This window comes from Pieris napi, chromosome 12 (assembly GCF_905475465.1).
Source record: "Pieris napi chromosome 12, ilPieNapi1.2, whole genome shotgun sequence".
Classification (NCBI taxonomy): Eukaryota; Metazoa; Arthropoda; class Insecta; order Lepidoptera; family Pieridae; genus Pieris; species Pieris napi.
The window spans coordinates 12,603,044-12,618,476 of NC_062245.1; the positions used below are offsets into that span (position 1 = coordinate 12,603,044).

At 32.2% G+C, this 15,433-nt stretch overlaps 1 protein-coding gene across 6 annotated transcripts in view; it reads right to left on the minus strand.

Annotated features, from left to right (window-relative positions):
* LOC125054410 (plasma membrane ascorbate-dependent reductase CYBRD1-like) overlaps positions 1–15,433 on the minus strand; it is a 42,752-nt gene that overhangs the window by 14,175 nt on the left and 13,144 nt on the right. Inside the window, exon 1 of one of the 6 annotated variants that reach the window (XM_047656290.1) lies at positions 15,118–15,306. The exons of 4 other annotated variants lie outside the window; for them this stretch is intronic. In XM_047656290.1, the coding sequence (XP_047512246.1) occupies positions 15,118–15,137 (20 nt within the window). In that variant the 5' untranslated portion in view covers positions 15,138–15,306. Of the gene's footprint in view, positions 1–7,885; positions 7,918–15,117; positions 15,307–15,433 lie in introns of those variants that run through there. One more of the 6 variants, XM_047656289.1, reaches the window with a different exon arrangement.

Sequence of the window (15,433 nt, forward strand, 5' to 3'; positions counted from 1 at the left end):
AAATTGATGGAAAATTGTGGCGCTTGCAAATCGATTGCCAATTAAACGATAAATTTTAAATTAATTCGAAAGTGACAACCGTAGAATGTATTTCGGTTTGTATTTAAATGTTGTACATATAAATTATTAAGATACTTAATATAGTTGAAATTTACTGAAATTCCGAATACGGAGAAAAATGTTCTAACAATTTCAATTTTCATATTTTTTTATCAGCATTTTGTGCCTTCTAGCCGTTATCAGTTATATTATTGGTTCACCGGGGATCGAATCCTACCTCAGCACCTACCTCCTACCTACCTACCTCCAGCATATATGCATTTTGGGCCCTGAGCCACAGAGATACGGTAATTGCTAAAATGTATGAAATGTATGAATTTTTTTTTTTCAACATTTTTACATACCACGTACGAGTCATAATTGCGACGGATCGTGGACACAGTCGTTCCTTTCCATAAAAAAACTATTCGTAATTCGTACAAAAAGGTAGAAAGGACAGAATGAGTCAATACATAGATGTTCGTTCCAGAGTTCAAGTTTACAAGCATGTTCAAGAGAACTCATTAAGAAGCGCCTTGGAAATTTTTTTTCATCTACCTATTCCTCTATTTAAAATATTTAAGTTAGTTAGTGAAAGGATTGTATTTTTGTATATTTTACCAATTTTTCCAATTCTTTTAGAATTTAATTCATTAGATTAGCATTCATTAGAATGCTACATATCAAAATGATCATAAAAATAAGTGTCAGACAACGTGTAAAACATACACCTAAACAATGAATAGACAACTAAGTCAAGTACACGGAGCGCATGCAAAACGACTATTGGATAGTACCCAATATAAGGTAAAAAGTGACCCACTGACCACTAACGGTAATACATTTATCCGTCGATTTCACTGACAGCAATTTTGATGTCTCAATCACCTTACAGGTTGCAATATACAAATACAAGATCGTAGAGTGAGATGACAAGATATTACGATTGTGTAATTTTAAGCTATAATAAATTATTTAGTTATATAATACATAAACAAAATTATTTAATCAACTACCGTCTAAAATTCGTAATATTGGCGCGTTTAACCAATGCAAAGGGGTATTAAAGATACATATCAGAATGAGCCTAGTAAACTAAAATTGGGACGGCTGATGGCGACGTGTATCTCGTTCGTATATACATTTTAAGTTTCTCATGTAAATAAAAATAAATTTTTTGTAAGTTCTTCAAACATTAAACAAAATTTCTTATCAACAGACAGTAGACAGTTACTATCAATTCGACACCGAATCATATACTTTATATATCGAATAATTATTAAGGTTTCCTAAATGGGTCCAGGCAAGTAATCGGGGAACATATATACAAAACACTATTGTAGTATTAAGAACCTGAAGATTTGTTAACTGGCAAAGAGCAAGCCAGCAAGATCTGTATCACTTTTAGTTTGTTTTCTAGGAATCAAACTTTCGGTATTAACGAAGGCAATAAAAAGAAATCAATCCAATCACTATTGGGGGTATTAGATAAAACGTAAACAAACAGAACAGTGTTGCGACTTTTATTGCTGAGGTCGTAGATTCGATCACCGGCTATTCACTTTTTATCACGAAACAGAAACAAAAATTTAAAGCCATTTAAATTGTAGCCCCATGGGTATTTAAAACATCAAAAAGTATATATTTTTAAAAGCATAGACAAAATACATTGTTAAAAGTCAATAGTCAAGAGTTCATAAAAATATTTTATGTCTAAAATAAAAATATATGAACTAAATTGTACCACATGGACGTATAAGCCCCTATTGTGTCACAAATTTCAGGAATGTTCTCTCATAAAATGAAACATCAAAACTTGCGCAGGAATTTATCCCTTTACTGAGAGCGCTTTTCATGTTTGAAAGCTTGATGTACGATACAAAATGTTTATGCATATAATATTAAAGTCTAGTAAACATTTTTTTCTTATATTTAAAGTTTTTTATAGATACCAGACCATAGAACTGTTAGCAGGAAGCGAATGTACAAATTAAACCATGGCCAAAAATATTTGGAAAAAACTGGAGAAAGGTTTTACCCGTGAAGAGGTCCCGATCACCTGTACTGAAGGAAGCTAGGATATTATCATAACAAGAAAATAAAAATGTATATATAACAAATCTAAGCTTATAATACTTTTGTAATTATTGGAAATTAAACTGAATTTTGTTATTATTATATACACCAGACTGGAATACATAAAGATCATTAAGTTTTAACAGAGTCATAACATAACTTATCCTTAGCAGCTTCCTATTAATTACATCTACTTCAAAGTTCCTTTCAGATCTTCAAATAATTAATTACACAACACAGCCGAATTAGGCATTACTTAGTTACATGTCTTGAATAATTTAATTGATGTTTTCCTTTTGAAAATGTTTAAACCCATTTTGTATACATATGCATTCCATCTTTGGCTGTATCTTTAGTATAATTGTTTTTTGTTATATATAATTTATGTTAACTGTAGGAGTACGAAATAAATAATAATGTTATTCGATAGATATGGAAAGTAACTGTCAATCTGAGCACGGTTGAAGTTTATATTTGTTAAAATTATCACCTCAATTTACTGCTCAAATGTCATTATCATCCTTACATGGCATTATCATCAATCAATCTTATATGTATAAAAATACGCACTGCAAGGTCGCGTATTATATAAACACAGACTCCGTCATAGGATCCTGATAAATATGTTATCATTACCTTGGTCTGATAACAGACATCTAAGAATTTGAGCAGTAAACTGACGACTTACATGGCAAATATTTAATTATATTTGACGCATAAATAATTAGGTCATTACTACTGCGGTTACGTGAAGATGTTTTTCTTAATTACACCGTATCAAGATATATATTTATGTAAGATTTTATTATACATTTATGAATTTACGAAGACGTAGGGAGGTATTTACACATCAAGTATTTTAGTATATATGTTGGTAATTTTGGATTTCATTCATATGTATCATCGAATCAATTTTGTATACATCTCCGGGTAAAAGAATTGTCTTTACGATAACATAAATAAACTGAATTTTTTGGAAATATAAATATTGTCCACCACTGTTCGTACTTATCTTGCAATGAGCGCTTTTTGTTTAATCTGTGCGTTCGCTTTAGCTTGAAATAAGTTGAATATTGTACAAGATAATGCGTTCAGCGTAATATATTCATACAGAAGTGTTGAATCAGGAAGTGTGTCATGTCAGTAGGGTAGCTTCACGTTCACAAATGACTTTAATGCCTTATTCATGCGTGTGTACGGCGTACTGTACAACACACGTGTAGGAATCTACATTTACGATAACACGAATGGTTCCATGATGACATGACGAGAAATTTCAATTTTATATGCTTATAGAAAGTCCCGTAAGCCCAACGAACGCGACCCGGCACTTCGTAGCATTCAATTATCGCTTTTCGACTAGTATCAAACCTAAATAGTTGGTTTGTAGGAATTAATAACAAACTACATTTGATTTCAAAAATTATACCACAGAATACCTAGTCACAGTCAAGTCACAGCGCTACACATATTTCAAGTTAACTCTAAGAATTTCTATTTCAAATATGCAAACGTAAATCGTGCATATTTTCGATTCGCGCCAGATGTCCGAATTACGAAACAACTTGGGTGGGCATAATTTGCATGTTTAAAAAGGAAATGCTAGTTGAATTATACAGGAAAATCAGTCTCCACTTTTATTATTATCTCAATTCATTATTTAGCTGGCAACAAAGATGAAAAGTAGTCTTACAAATTCGATGAAGAATGAATTCAATCTCGTCACAGAAAACCTTGACAAAAATTCACCTCTGCCTAACTGTCTAAGGCGAACCATAAAAATTTATTTCCATCAATGAAATCGTGACTATATCGACTTGAAAAACATAAGGTTTGCAGGTATGCCAATTAGACATATATTAAAACCTTCTAGAGACATGACCAGTTCTGAATAGAAATAACAAAATGCAAAGAGCGAAATACAGATAAACCTAATATTTAAAGTTACCTATAAATTACTGACCTAGATCAAAGCCTCCCAGTTTTTTTTATCAAATAGATATTAATCCAACGCTCGGCGCAACATTCATTCAAATGTAGGTTACCTCTTCATCTCATGTTTTCAATTAATACGTTTTTACAATTTGTTTCACAATAAAATTCTGTGTGATTTTATATTATTCTTGGTCCATTGTATTTGTTTTAATTCGAAAAATATGGCTTTAACTTATTAAAGTTACAATAGGGTTCATTTAACGATATCTTAGCCTTTTAAGACATATTAGGGTTTTTTTAGATATTAACTGTTATAAATATTTTTATAAGTAGTAATTTCTGCGTTGATGCTTTGCGTAGTGTTCATTACAAAGATGCCAAACTTATATAATGCTGTAATAATTCAGCATTATATAATTAAAATGTCTATATTACCACAAAATTGAGGCTTAAAAAGCTCATTATTATTCCTATTTTCTCATTAACTTCCTGACAAGGCTTTCACTTTCACATCAATACATGTACGTAAGAAGTAAGCATACTTTAAAAAAACGTCTTCAATGCTGACTCATCATTACATTATTTATATAAGACCACAAAAGCCTTCTATAAAGTCTTTGACCTTTCTCTAAAACCAACACGAACTGAAGCTATCAAAGGGTGAATAAAATTAATAGTGCACTGGAGATGGAGTATTGGAGTTTGACCTCCGTGACCCTACTGCAATTCAAGGAAGATTTCAATGAGCTGGCAATTAGATCTGTGACATGTCTCGTACATTAGAAGGAAAGTCATTTAAAATCTTAATTGGATCCAGAAGTTTTTTCGCGCTCTCATTTTCGGATACACTGCATACACAGTACACACACATGTATTATATAATAGACGTGATTACTATTGATACAAATTTTATTAGGAGTAATCAAGCTAAGTATAAGACTAAACCAGTACAAGTATTAAAACAAATACTTCGAATGATATTATGTACAGTTATTAAACAACTACGTATATAAGTAACATGATATTTAATTGGAACAAGTTAACAGGACATACCGCGTGTACTATTATGTAAAGTGCTCCCGGGAACGAAATACGCTTAGTTCGCTCATCAGGAGATCAGGGGTCACATAATTGAGTTTGGAGGAACGCTCTCTTCATACAAAACAGGTTAAAAACTTAATGTTATCGATTGCATTCACTAATTATGTATACTCATTAATTTTATACAATGCATAATCGATCGTAAAACTCGACAGATTACACAAACAGTAAAATTTTTCCTATTACTGTTCATTCATTTAGGAACATTTTTTAAATCTCTAATGGTAGAATTAGTCGATACTTAGGGCTAAGAATGACTCCTGTGATGATGAGTTTGTCATAAATTATTATGAAATATTCAGTTATTGCAATTAATTGTAAATGAAAACAAGAAGGGAGTTTGAGCACACTATAATTACATAATAAATATTTTTTAAAGTTTAATGGTGGCTGTACACACTCGGCGAGAGCTTCTCGCCGAGAGTCTCGGCCGAGAGGACCGAGAGAAGAGCGCAGCCTGTACACACTCGTTAAGTTAATTGTATTTAAAACACCGTTGATAATGGACGTGGCAACCGCTGCTGCTGTTTGTCTTTGTGCAATGAGTTATTATAATTTTCTTCACATTAACCATTAAAAAAAATACGAAGCCATGGCGAAGAAGAAGATGGTCACTATACACCGCAACAGAAATTGGTAATTAGGATCATAAAGTTTTAATATTATCCAAAATTTAATGATTGAACGAGTGTGTACAGGTCGCTCTCGTTTTACTCGCGAGACCCTTTGACTCGTGCGCAAAAACCGACAGGCGACCGAGAGAGGCGAGACCAACTGCGAGGAAGCGAGGCGAGACGAGAGCTCTACTGTACACTCTCGCTCTCGCCCTGTCTCGGGGTGTCTCGACGAGTGTGTACAGCCACCATTATATTATCGTAAAGACGAGACTAATTTAACGAAAGTGAAATCAGTGTTTTAATTTACAAAAGTATTTAAAACCTTCATAAACGGTTAAAAATTACAATAGAACGTCATTTAAAAGAGCAAGTAAGTAGAAAGTAATGAGTATGTTAACTGTCAAGGGTCATCTGTGAAATTAGAAATGGCCACTGATTTGAAGTTAGCTCCACAATTTTGTCAATATTATTTAATCAATCATTATAATACGTATACTACATTAATACGATATACGCGCAATTTTCAAAACAGACTAAAACTTCACCCTCGGGAATTAAGCTGACAAGTTGGTAATTGCTGAAATTTGCCGTTGAAACTATGCAACACAAGAGTTTGTTAAATATGAGCGCGGGGGTAATTACCTAATACGAACTACACACCTGTATTATTAAATATATCTCTCACTATGGTAACTATATTAAAACAAAGATTATATTGTACAGTAGCCAGCTAAAACAATATTCCCAGTCTAACTTAGATTATTCTCGTAGAATCATGTAACCTCTGAGCGACCTTTTGTCTCGTACGGTTGGTACAGTATTGATATATGAGTAACTTCGACCATCGAAACACTATTTTTTTACGGAAGTCAAGAAACATTTCGTCATAATCGTAAAACAATGTCAGATTTGAAAAAAAAACTAAATCCTCTTTTTATCATATTTGGATACTACATTGACTAAATATTACGGCTACATTAAAAAAATATTCTATGTGTTTTAAATTTCATATTAATCAGTCGGTAAAGTGACGGATTTGATAGATACATGTGATTTTTCTAGAAAACTGTGTAATTTAATGTTATTATTTTATTTTGTTTCACAACAAACCCTTTTGTTTGCTTGTTTGCAAATTTTCATAATAACAGAATATGAATTAAAATAGTTATGACAAAAACTAACATGACTATATTATTTTGAAATGGCTGCCCTGTAAAGTTTACTATTTGTCAGATACGTCATGGGCCGTTTCCCCAGGTTACAAACAACAGGCGTCGTTACCAAATTTCACGCTGACCGATGCCCCTCCCCAAGATCTATCAAATCTTAACTTTCAATAGTATTGCTAGGCTAATGAAGAACTTGAATAATTGCTTAACTCAAGTTACCGAATGGCAACTGCATTCTTCTAACCAGTTGACCACCTTGAACGCTTAGTATTGCATTGTCAAATTATAGCTTATACTGAAAGTCAATAGAACATATAATACATGTTTTGAATAAGAATTTATTTCAAGTTAATATCATAACTACTTTTGTAATTATATAAAAAGATCGTCGCTAAAATTAAATGTAAAATTTCTGAAAGAGATTTCTTTAAAGGAATGCTAAGATAAGCGTACTACCAAGAGTCAAACGATTATAATTACACTTGTTTTCGTAATTAGCAATTCCGTGGGGTCGGAGTCCTCGGAAACCCTTCTCGTTATTCAACGTTCAAGCTTAGAGCAACAGAAACCTTGGGCAAACACGCCCTACATTACGCGGTAATAATATTTTTAAATATTTACCGCCGGATAGAAACCGCTACTTCCTCCTTGCAATTTCTGTCTAGTTGCTTTCGTAAATAATTTTTGGGCTATTTAAATATGTATTACTAGAGATTAAGTAAAAAAAAAAGAACATAGATCCTGGTCATTTTACAATATATTAAAAACATTATTCTTTTAAATTAAAGCTAATTCCTGTCTAGTAAAATTTTATTAATATGCCATAGTCTCAGTAAGGCAGCTTTCTGTCCGGATCGAAACAGTTATTGTTTCGCCGAGAATCAAACTCGTTTAGTATTCGTCACGTTGATGAGCTAGTAAAAGTATAATAATATATAATATACTCACGGCTTAGTATCCTCCATTAAATACAAAACTAAATAATTTCCCAAGAATGGAATGCTGATTTTCACAAGAACCTTCTTAGTCATTATAAATTTAAATATGTAATAAAAAGATTTCTATTGAATTATGAATAAATTAGTTCAGGTGTACAATGTATTGTTTCGTTCACTAGTATGAAACTTAATATTGTGTCGCAATAACTTTATGCTCATAATTATTGCTTACGTAATAAAATTAATTCATTTACATAACAAAAACATAAGCATATGCAAAAATGCTTACATATGTAATTTGAAAATGTAATTCAGCATTTTCCAGTCACAGCCTATCTACTATCTCTACGAAAGTAGTATAGCCTATTTATTTAATAAAATAAGCCACCATTACAGATAACTCCAATGAGGTAAGTATACACAAACGTACATAGAGACTAAAATACTTACAAAAAGACTATTTCTTACAGTAGAGGAACTGACATGAAGCAAACCTTTTGTCAATTCACCCAACGGACTATTAAAACACCTGTTAATCTATGCAGTTCATTAATTATTTTCATACTTTGTGTCGAGAGGTGAGTTTTCGCTGAGGGTACGAATAGTAACGGCATCAGGCACTCTGAGGCCTAGGCACTGGAGCACTGCCAGATTGTATTCCTTTCCACATAACAACTTTTCCTGTTACATGGTAAGAACAGAACAACTAGAATTAATATACAACATATGTATGATTAAAATAACACATTCCTTGTATAAGTATCGCTTGTGGAATTTAATTTGCATTTAAGATGAAATATATTAGAAGGGATACGAATATAATCAATTTAGTTTGCACAGAGCCTGTTTTCAATCAAGACTTTGATTGATAGGTCTTAAGGATATTATCATTAGGTACTTTGTAAAGGTTGTTAAGATTGCAAACCTCTAGGCCATGCTCAGAGGTTATTTTCAGACTATATTTCAAACGTTTTCTGTTCGAAGTATTTCAGGTTTGATCTCTCAAATGCGAGATAAAAGATATCCTTCGTTAAAAACTTATTTGTGATTTCGAATAATAATAATATATCTTTCTTACTTTCTAATACTGTAGAAAAACAAATTACATTATTGCATTTTATATTTAGGAATGATCTATCTGTTTTGGGGTGATGAAAAAATTATCAATCAAAATTCCAAAACAAGAACTAAAAACGAAACACATATGGTCAAAATTACCAATACAAACGTATGCCCGCGTGTGCGAAAAGGTTCGTGTCTCCTGTCTCTGTAAATCATCTCACATCACATGATAACCAAAAAATCCTGTAGTACCGTAATCGAACTGTACTATTTTTTACGAGTTCTATAGAAAATTATACATAATTTTTGCAACGCGCATAAGGTGAACAGCCGAGTAGTGATTTAATGAACTAGATCGTCGAGCGTATCAATTAAGGCCACTTTATGTAAATATGCGACCATTTTTCAACGACTTCACCACAGAAAATCCCCGAGTACCAGCTAATTTCACCGTTAGACATATCATGTTATTTTAAACTATAACCTACTTATTTTTGTCATGTCTAATATTCATTGTTTGGACAAACATTATAACAGAATGGCAACCACGAGAGGGAAAAAGGAAAAGAGAAAGACGAAACAAGGGATGGGCAGACGATAAAAAGAGAATAGGAGGCACGACTTGGACAAGAAGAGCTAACATTAGAAAATAATGGAAGCAGCTTGAAGAGGCCTATGACAGGACATGTCGACCACCAAAACCGGTACATCTGATGTATGTATTAGATTAAGTTAGTTTTTGTAACTAAAATAAAAGTTTATATATACTGGGTGTCAGCAATAAAGGCTTAATAATAATATTAATTGTTTACGATATTTACTTGTGATAAATGTAGCATTTATGAGTTCCCTAATAGATTATCAGTTTCATATTAATTTTCTAATAAAGACAGACTGAGAGTCTTAATGATTTATTTCATAATACAATCCTAAAAATTGTACTTGTTATTTTAATATATATGTTATATATGAAGGTATGTTGTGACGTATATGGAGCTTCCATATACGTCTATGATTAAATATATAAATAGCAAGAATCCTTTAATGTTAACACATTAATGTTTGTACTGGACTTAATAATGTGCTTCTTCTGTTATGTCTGTATGTATTTTTGGCTAATGCTGTAAATGAATAAATTAAAAACAACACGTATTTTATCAACTATTATCAATACCATTTTATTCTTATATATAATCGTATGTGTTCCGTTAAACAAGTTTCGAAACATAACATTAATTGTTGTTTTCGCAGCCAATGAAGTTTTCCGCCAAACAATGTTTCATGTTTCTAAACACGACACAAGCTGAACAATTTAGTTCGCTCATTTAACACGCCACAGTTAATTGAAATATATTTAAACCTTGAATTTTCTTCATTAATATTGTGTTAAGAAGACAATAGTTTAATAATAATTCGGCTTTTAAATAATACTTCCTTAAAAGCGAGATATACATACAAAACATGTAAATTGTGTAATAAATTCGCGTTTATTTGGAATTAAAGAAATTTTATTTAAAGGTGTAGTATGCGTAACTAACAACAATATCCAACTCTTTAAGCATTAGACGGATAAAAACATCCCTGTATTTTAACATGACAATGTTTTCGTAATTAGTTTCGGTTACGTCGGAAACGAAAAAAATAGGAAAATCCGCATATAAATTAAAAATACAAATAGCCCAAAAGACCAATAATAATTATAAAATCATATGTTTACTAATGTGTATAAATGCGTTACTCGATATTAATTTCCACGTCTAATTAAGGCAGCATATCACTATTGTTTATTTACATTACCCGGAGGACAATTAAACAAATGACGATCCCTTTAGTATGCCACAGAGGGCTGACCTTGGAAAGTGATGTCATTAATATGCGTTTTGCGCTTGAAGACTCCTAAATGCATACTCCGCTTCTAGAATATGGAAGCTGATGAATTTAAAAGATAAGATCGAATCGATTGATTAAACGGTTATAAAATTTTATTGTACGTAATTTAAAAGACCTCGAAGGGTTGGTTTAATTACAACTTTTGCCGTTGCCGCCTAGGAAATAAGCATGGTGTTAGTCACAATTAAAAGTGAATCATGAGTGCCGAGATTAAAAGTAAGAGTGTAAGTTCTGATAAGCTAATGAAACTAATATCAACGATAAAAGTCTAAAAATACATACGGCCTCTGTTTCACTTGATACCTCTAACGCATTGTTGAGTATATTCCCCAAACATATAAAACCACACGACACAGTGCAATACGCCAGTTACTATAATCACTTAGGATTATTTTAATGTTAAATTTGCTTCATTTTGGTCCAGGATGTTTTAATTAAACGTGTGACAGTTTGTCGGTTGGGCGCTCGACTGGATCGGTGCGCTTGCGCACCTCGCGGTAACACTATTTTATAACGTGTATCACACAGCGTGCAATCAATTTATGCAAATTACGGGATGGGACTAGATAATTGGCAAAGTTTAGGAATCTTAACACCTAAACTAAGATCAGACCTAACTGCTCCCAAAAATTATGTGAAATGGTAATTTTTAACTTGGGAAGAGATAGAGAGCTTACGTAGCATGTCTGCGTCTGTTTCAATGGCCCTCTTTTATGCACCAAATTTAGGAACTTTCTAGAAGACGTCTTTTATTTCGCACTATATATTTGAATATATCCTTCACCCGTAAGGCTGATAGCAACTATAAAACCAAAAAACAATTGGTGCACCCGGGGTTTAATCAGACAACCCCAGGTTTGAGAGCCGCTTAGCCACTTGGCCGGCACTGATGTACTCAGATAAAATATGCTTTTAATTTATGTTTTCGAAATCTTTCCAGAAGTAAAGAAGGTTTGAGAGATTGCCGATTAGATAACCGATACGTTTAGAAACCACAACAGACAACGAACGAAAAACCTTACTAGGTGCTGTGAAGTCGAGGTAAAAACAATCTAGCCCATGTTGTGAAGCAGGTAGTGATATAAATCATTGAAAGTGGAGCACTGTCACAACCGATAGATCGTAATTGGGCGCTTGACGCGGTCTGTTGATTCTGTTAAGACTTTATTACTATACCTTCCTTCAAGTTCGTGAGTTACGTATAAAATGTGGTCCCACGTTTTATTGAACCGCCTAAGAGTTTTCCAAATGGAATTGGTTTTTTCATCCATAATTCAATAGTCTTTTTATAGAATTGCCGGTATCGATATTTAAATAAATATCGTTGGTGATAAAACCTATTGAAATTTATATTTGTTTATATAATATGAATAAAAACCTTTTATTTCAGATATTTAACATTTGGATACATTTATGTTTATTATATTTATAAATGTTTCTCCATTCTCCAAGTACCGTCATTTCTGTCTGCACTTTTCCACTCTCTGCCATGTACCACCTGCTATTTCCTTAATCTGGTCTATCTATACTATATTTAGATATACTTTATATAATGAATTTCTTAAAATAAGTGAACATACCTACTGTTGATTATAAAATAAAAAACAAAAACTTCCTAATGAGCAGTAATTAGCTTCTATCTTAGCCTCGTTTGTTTTATCGGGCACTTACTTACACATCGTCGCGTGACATAGACAAACTAATTTTAACATATAATGTATCGCCCCAGCCCAGCAGAAGGGACTTCTTCTTAAGTATTATAATTCAAACCCATAGTTTCGATATTTGAGCAGTGTTGGCCTAGTGGCTTCAGGGAGCGACTCACATCCTCGAGGTCGTAGGTTTGATCCCCGGCGGTGTACCAAATGGAATTTCTTTCTATGTGCGCATGCGCATGATCATGAAATAGATACAAAAATCTGAGGCCCAGACCTAAAAAGGTTGTAGCGCCACTGGTTTGTTTTTGTTTTTTTAGTTAAGATATTTTGTTATAATACAACTTTTATTATCCATTACCTGAATGTTCTGCTAAGTTAACTTGAAACCAGCCTAGGATATTCGTACTATTTCGTAGTAAATTCATAGCTGACTGTCTTTAAATAAAATATAGTAAGTATATGTCTCTTAAATATTTTTGTATGTCTACATTCACAAAATCGGTATTGTAATTCTACATGTTAAGAAGTAACTAAAAAGTATATTTAAATTACGGAGAATCGCTTTTTTATTATATTTTTTTTTATTGTAGCATATTTTTATTGTATATCCTATCTGTATACGTTGAAATTACATGCATAACAACGTAGCTAATCCATGACTGGGTATAGTATTAATCAAAGACCAAGCCTTGAGAAGTTCCTTTCATTGACGAACAAGTTACAATCTTAAGTGAGGAAGTCAACATTATTTGTACGCAATAAAGTTATTTCTCGTTATTAAGGTATTTATAGTGAAAGTAAGAAATAAAATTACAACTGTTAATCGTGGAAAGTTGGTAATAAAGTGCCTACGATTGTTATCCTCGCGGGTCATTGACATTTTCAATGTGAAAGACGATTTTCCAAATGATGATGGCTGCTCTGTATGACAAAATACTAATCAGCAAGATACCAAGTACATAGTACTTTCATCACGTTTATTGGGGTACTTTAAACACGAGTTTAGTTCGCTTCTATCAACCAGTAATGAGTTATCGATTTTGATGTCTTTTTTACGGAAGCAATGGTTTTTCCACTATGAAAGTTCGTTATTACTATATTTATTCTACGTGTTAATTATTGGAACCCTAGCGTTAATAACACTTTCCGAGTGACAATTTATATTTTCTCCTTTTTCACATTATAGATTTAGGTCTGTACCCACGGATCAGGAAGTATTCATATGTTATGTTAACATTAGAAATATAGCTACATTGGCATTGTCCTGTAGCAAATTGAATCAAGGCCTAGCTAGTAATAGACGATTGTCTTGAAACTTGATTCTAAAGTGAATAAATGGTTTATTTACGTAGTATGTATATTGTATATATGTACTACAAGCACCATACTAAACAAGCCTTTATTAGGCTTTTTTCACTCTTTAAAATTGATTAGAACAGATGTCGTGTTTATATGATTATATTTCGTAAAAATTCAAATTGTGTCGCTTACATGTCGTGTTATTAACGTTGAACTATAAAAAAAATCCACGGAAACATTATCAACTATAATGAAAATAATAAAAATTAAAATAATGTAAACGAGTACTATTCTCTATACAGGGAAACTAAAATTAGCTGTAAATTGTGTAAGACAAACAATTCATATAAGATTGAATTACTTTAAATCGTCAACACTTAAATTACACAATGTAAACAAAATTAAAAGATCAAAAGTGATTATAAAAACGTCAAGGTAGGATACATTCTAAGAGGAATATTAGAAATTGTTTCCATTGTTTATAAAATACATATTAATGTCCTGTTGTACCGTTTAAACCGAAGTACCTGCTCATTTGTCTATTTTCAACACGGCGTAAACGCAATTTGACAGAAAAAGACGAAGGAGTAACCAAACATTTCTTCGCTAATATAATTTTTTTTCTATCGAATTTTCACGCAGAAATCCGCTCAAAAAGCGTCATTAAGTTTTTATTAGAGTAAATAACGGTTAATTAACTCTGTCGCTTGGTATGTAACAGCAGGGTCGCGTCTGCGCCTGTTATATTCAATAAATGGCATCAATTTCATCCCATTTCCTGTGCTCCCAACGCTCCCACTGCATTACTAGATTTAATACAACTTGGAGGTCGAATGGACCCGCATTAGCTCGCCAATTGACTAATTTGTCATTGATAAATCACTAATTTATAACTTCTTGGAATAACACGATACTTTGCAAATACATTAGGAATTTACGTACATAGTTAGCTAATAATATAATGGAAATTATTTTTGTAATGTGGCAACGTCGATGAATTACGAATATTGACATATAAAGCGTTTTATTTAAGAATAGCTATTAAATATACGTTAAATATTAGATAAATACGATTGTAGACGTAGAGGCTTCTTAAAAAACAAATTTATGTTTTAATCCACGATTATTCTATATGTACAAAAGAAGGCTTAAGGTAGTCGGTAAAAGTTCACTTTAACTGTCATTCATATTCACATTTTGTTATTGAAAACATAAGTAACTTTCTCACAATTCTATTTCAAAGTTCGAAATGCCTGTGTATGTGAACAGCTAACACCTTAAAACAATACTATTCCGTGAATGTAAACTAGGTAATTAAATAAAAAATACTTACGGTATATTTTTTCTAGCCATTTTAGTTTATTTTGTATTTAACCACGTAACTTAAGTAAAATTTGTAACTACACAAATCACTAGGGTTCGAAAAGTAAAAGTTCGTGAAGAAATTGCCGACAACCGATCACATGAGTACGTTTCCCGCCACTATCATGTCAACTCACAACTCGGAGATTTCGTTTCGGCTTCGACGCGATGTACGCCCTACTTCGACTAATAAAACAAGTCTGACGCCTAATAAAAAATAATTGCAATCTCATATAAATATTAATAAATATAAACTATAATATTACATATTAATTATGGATTAATAT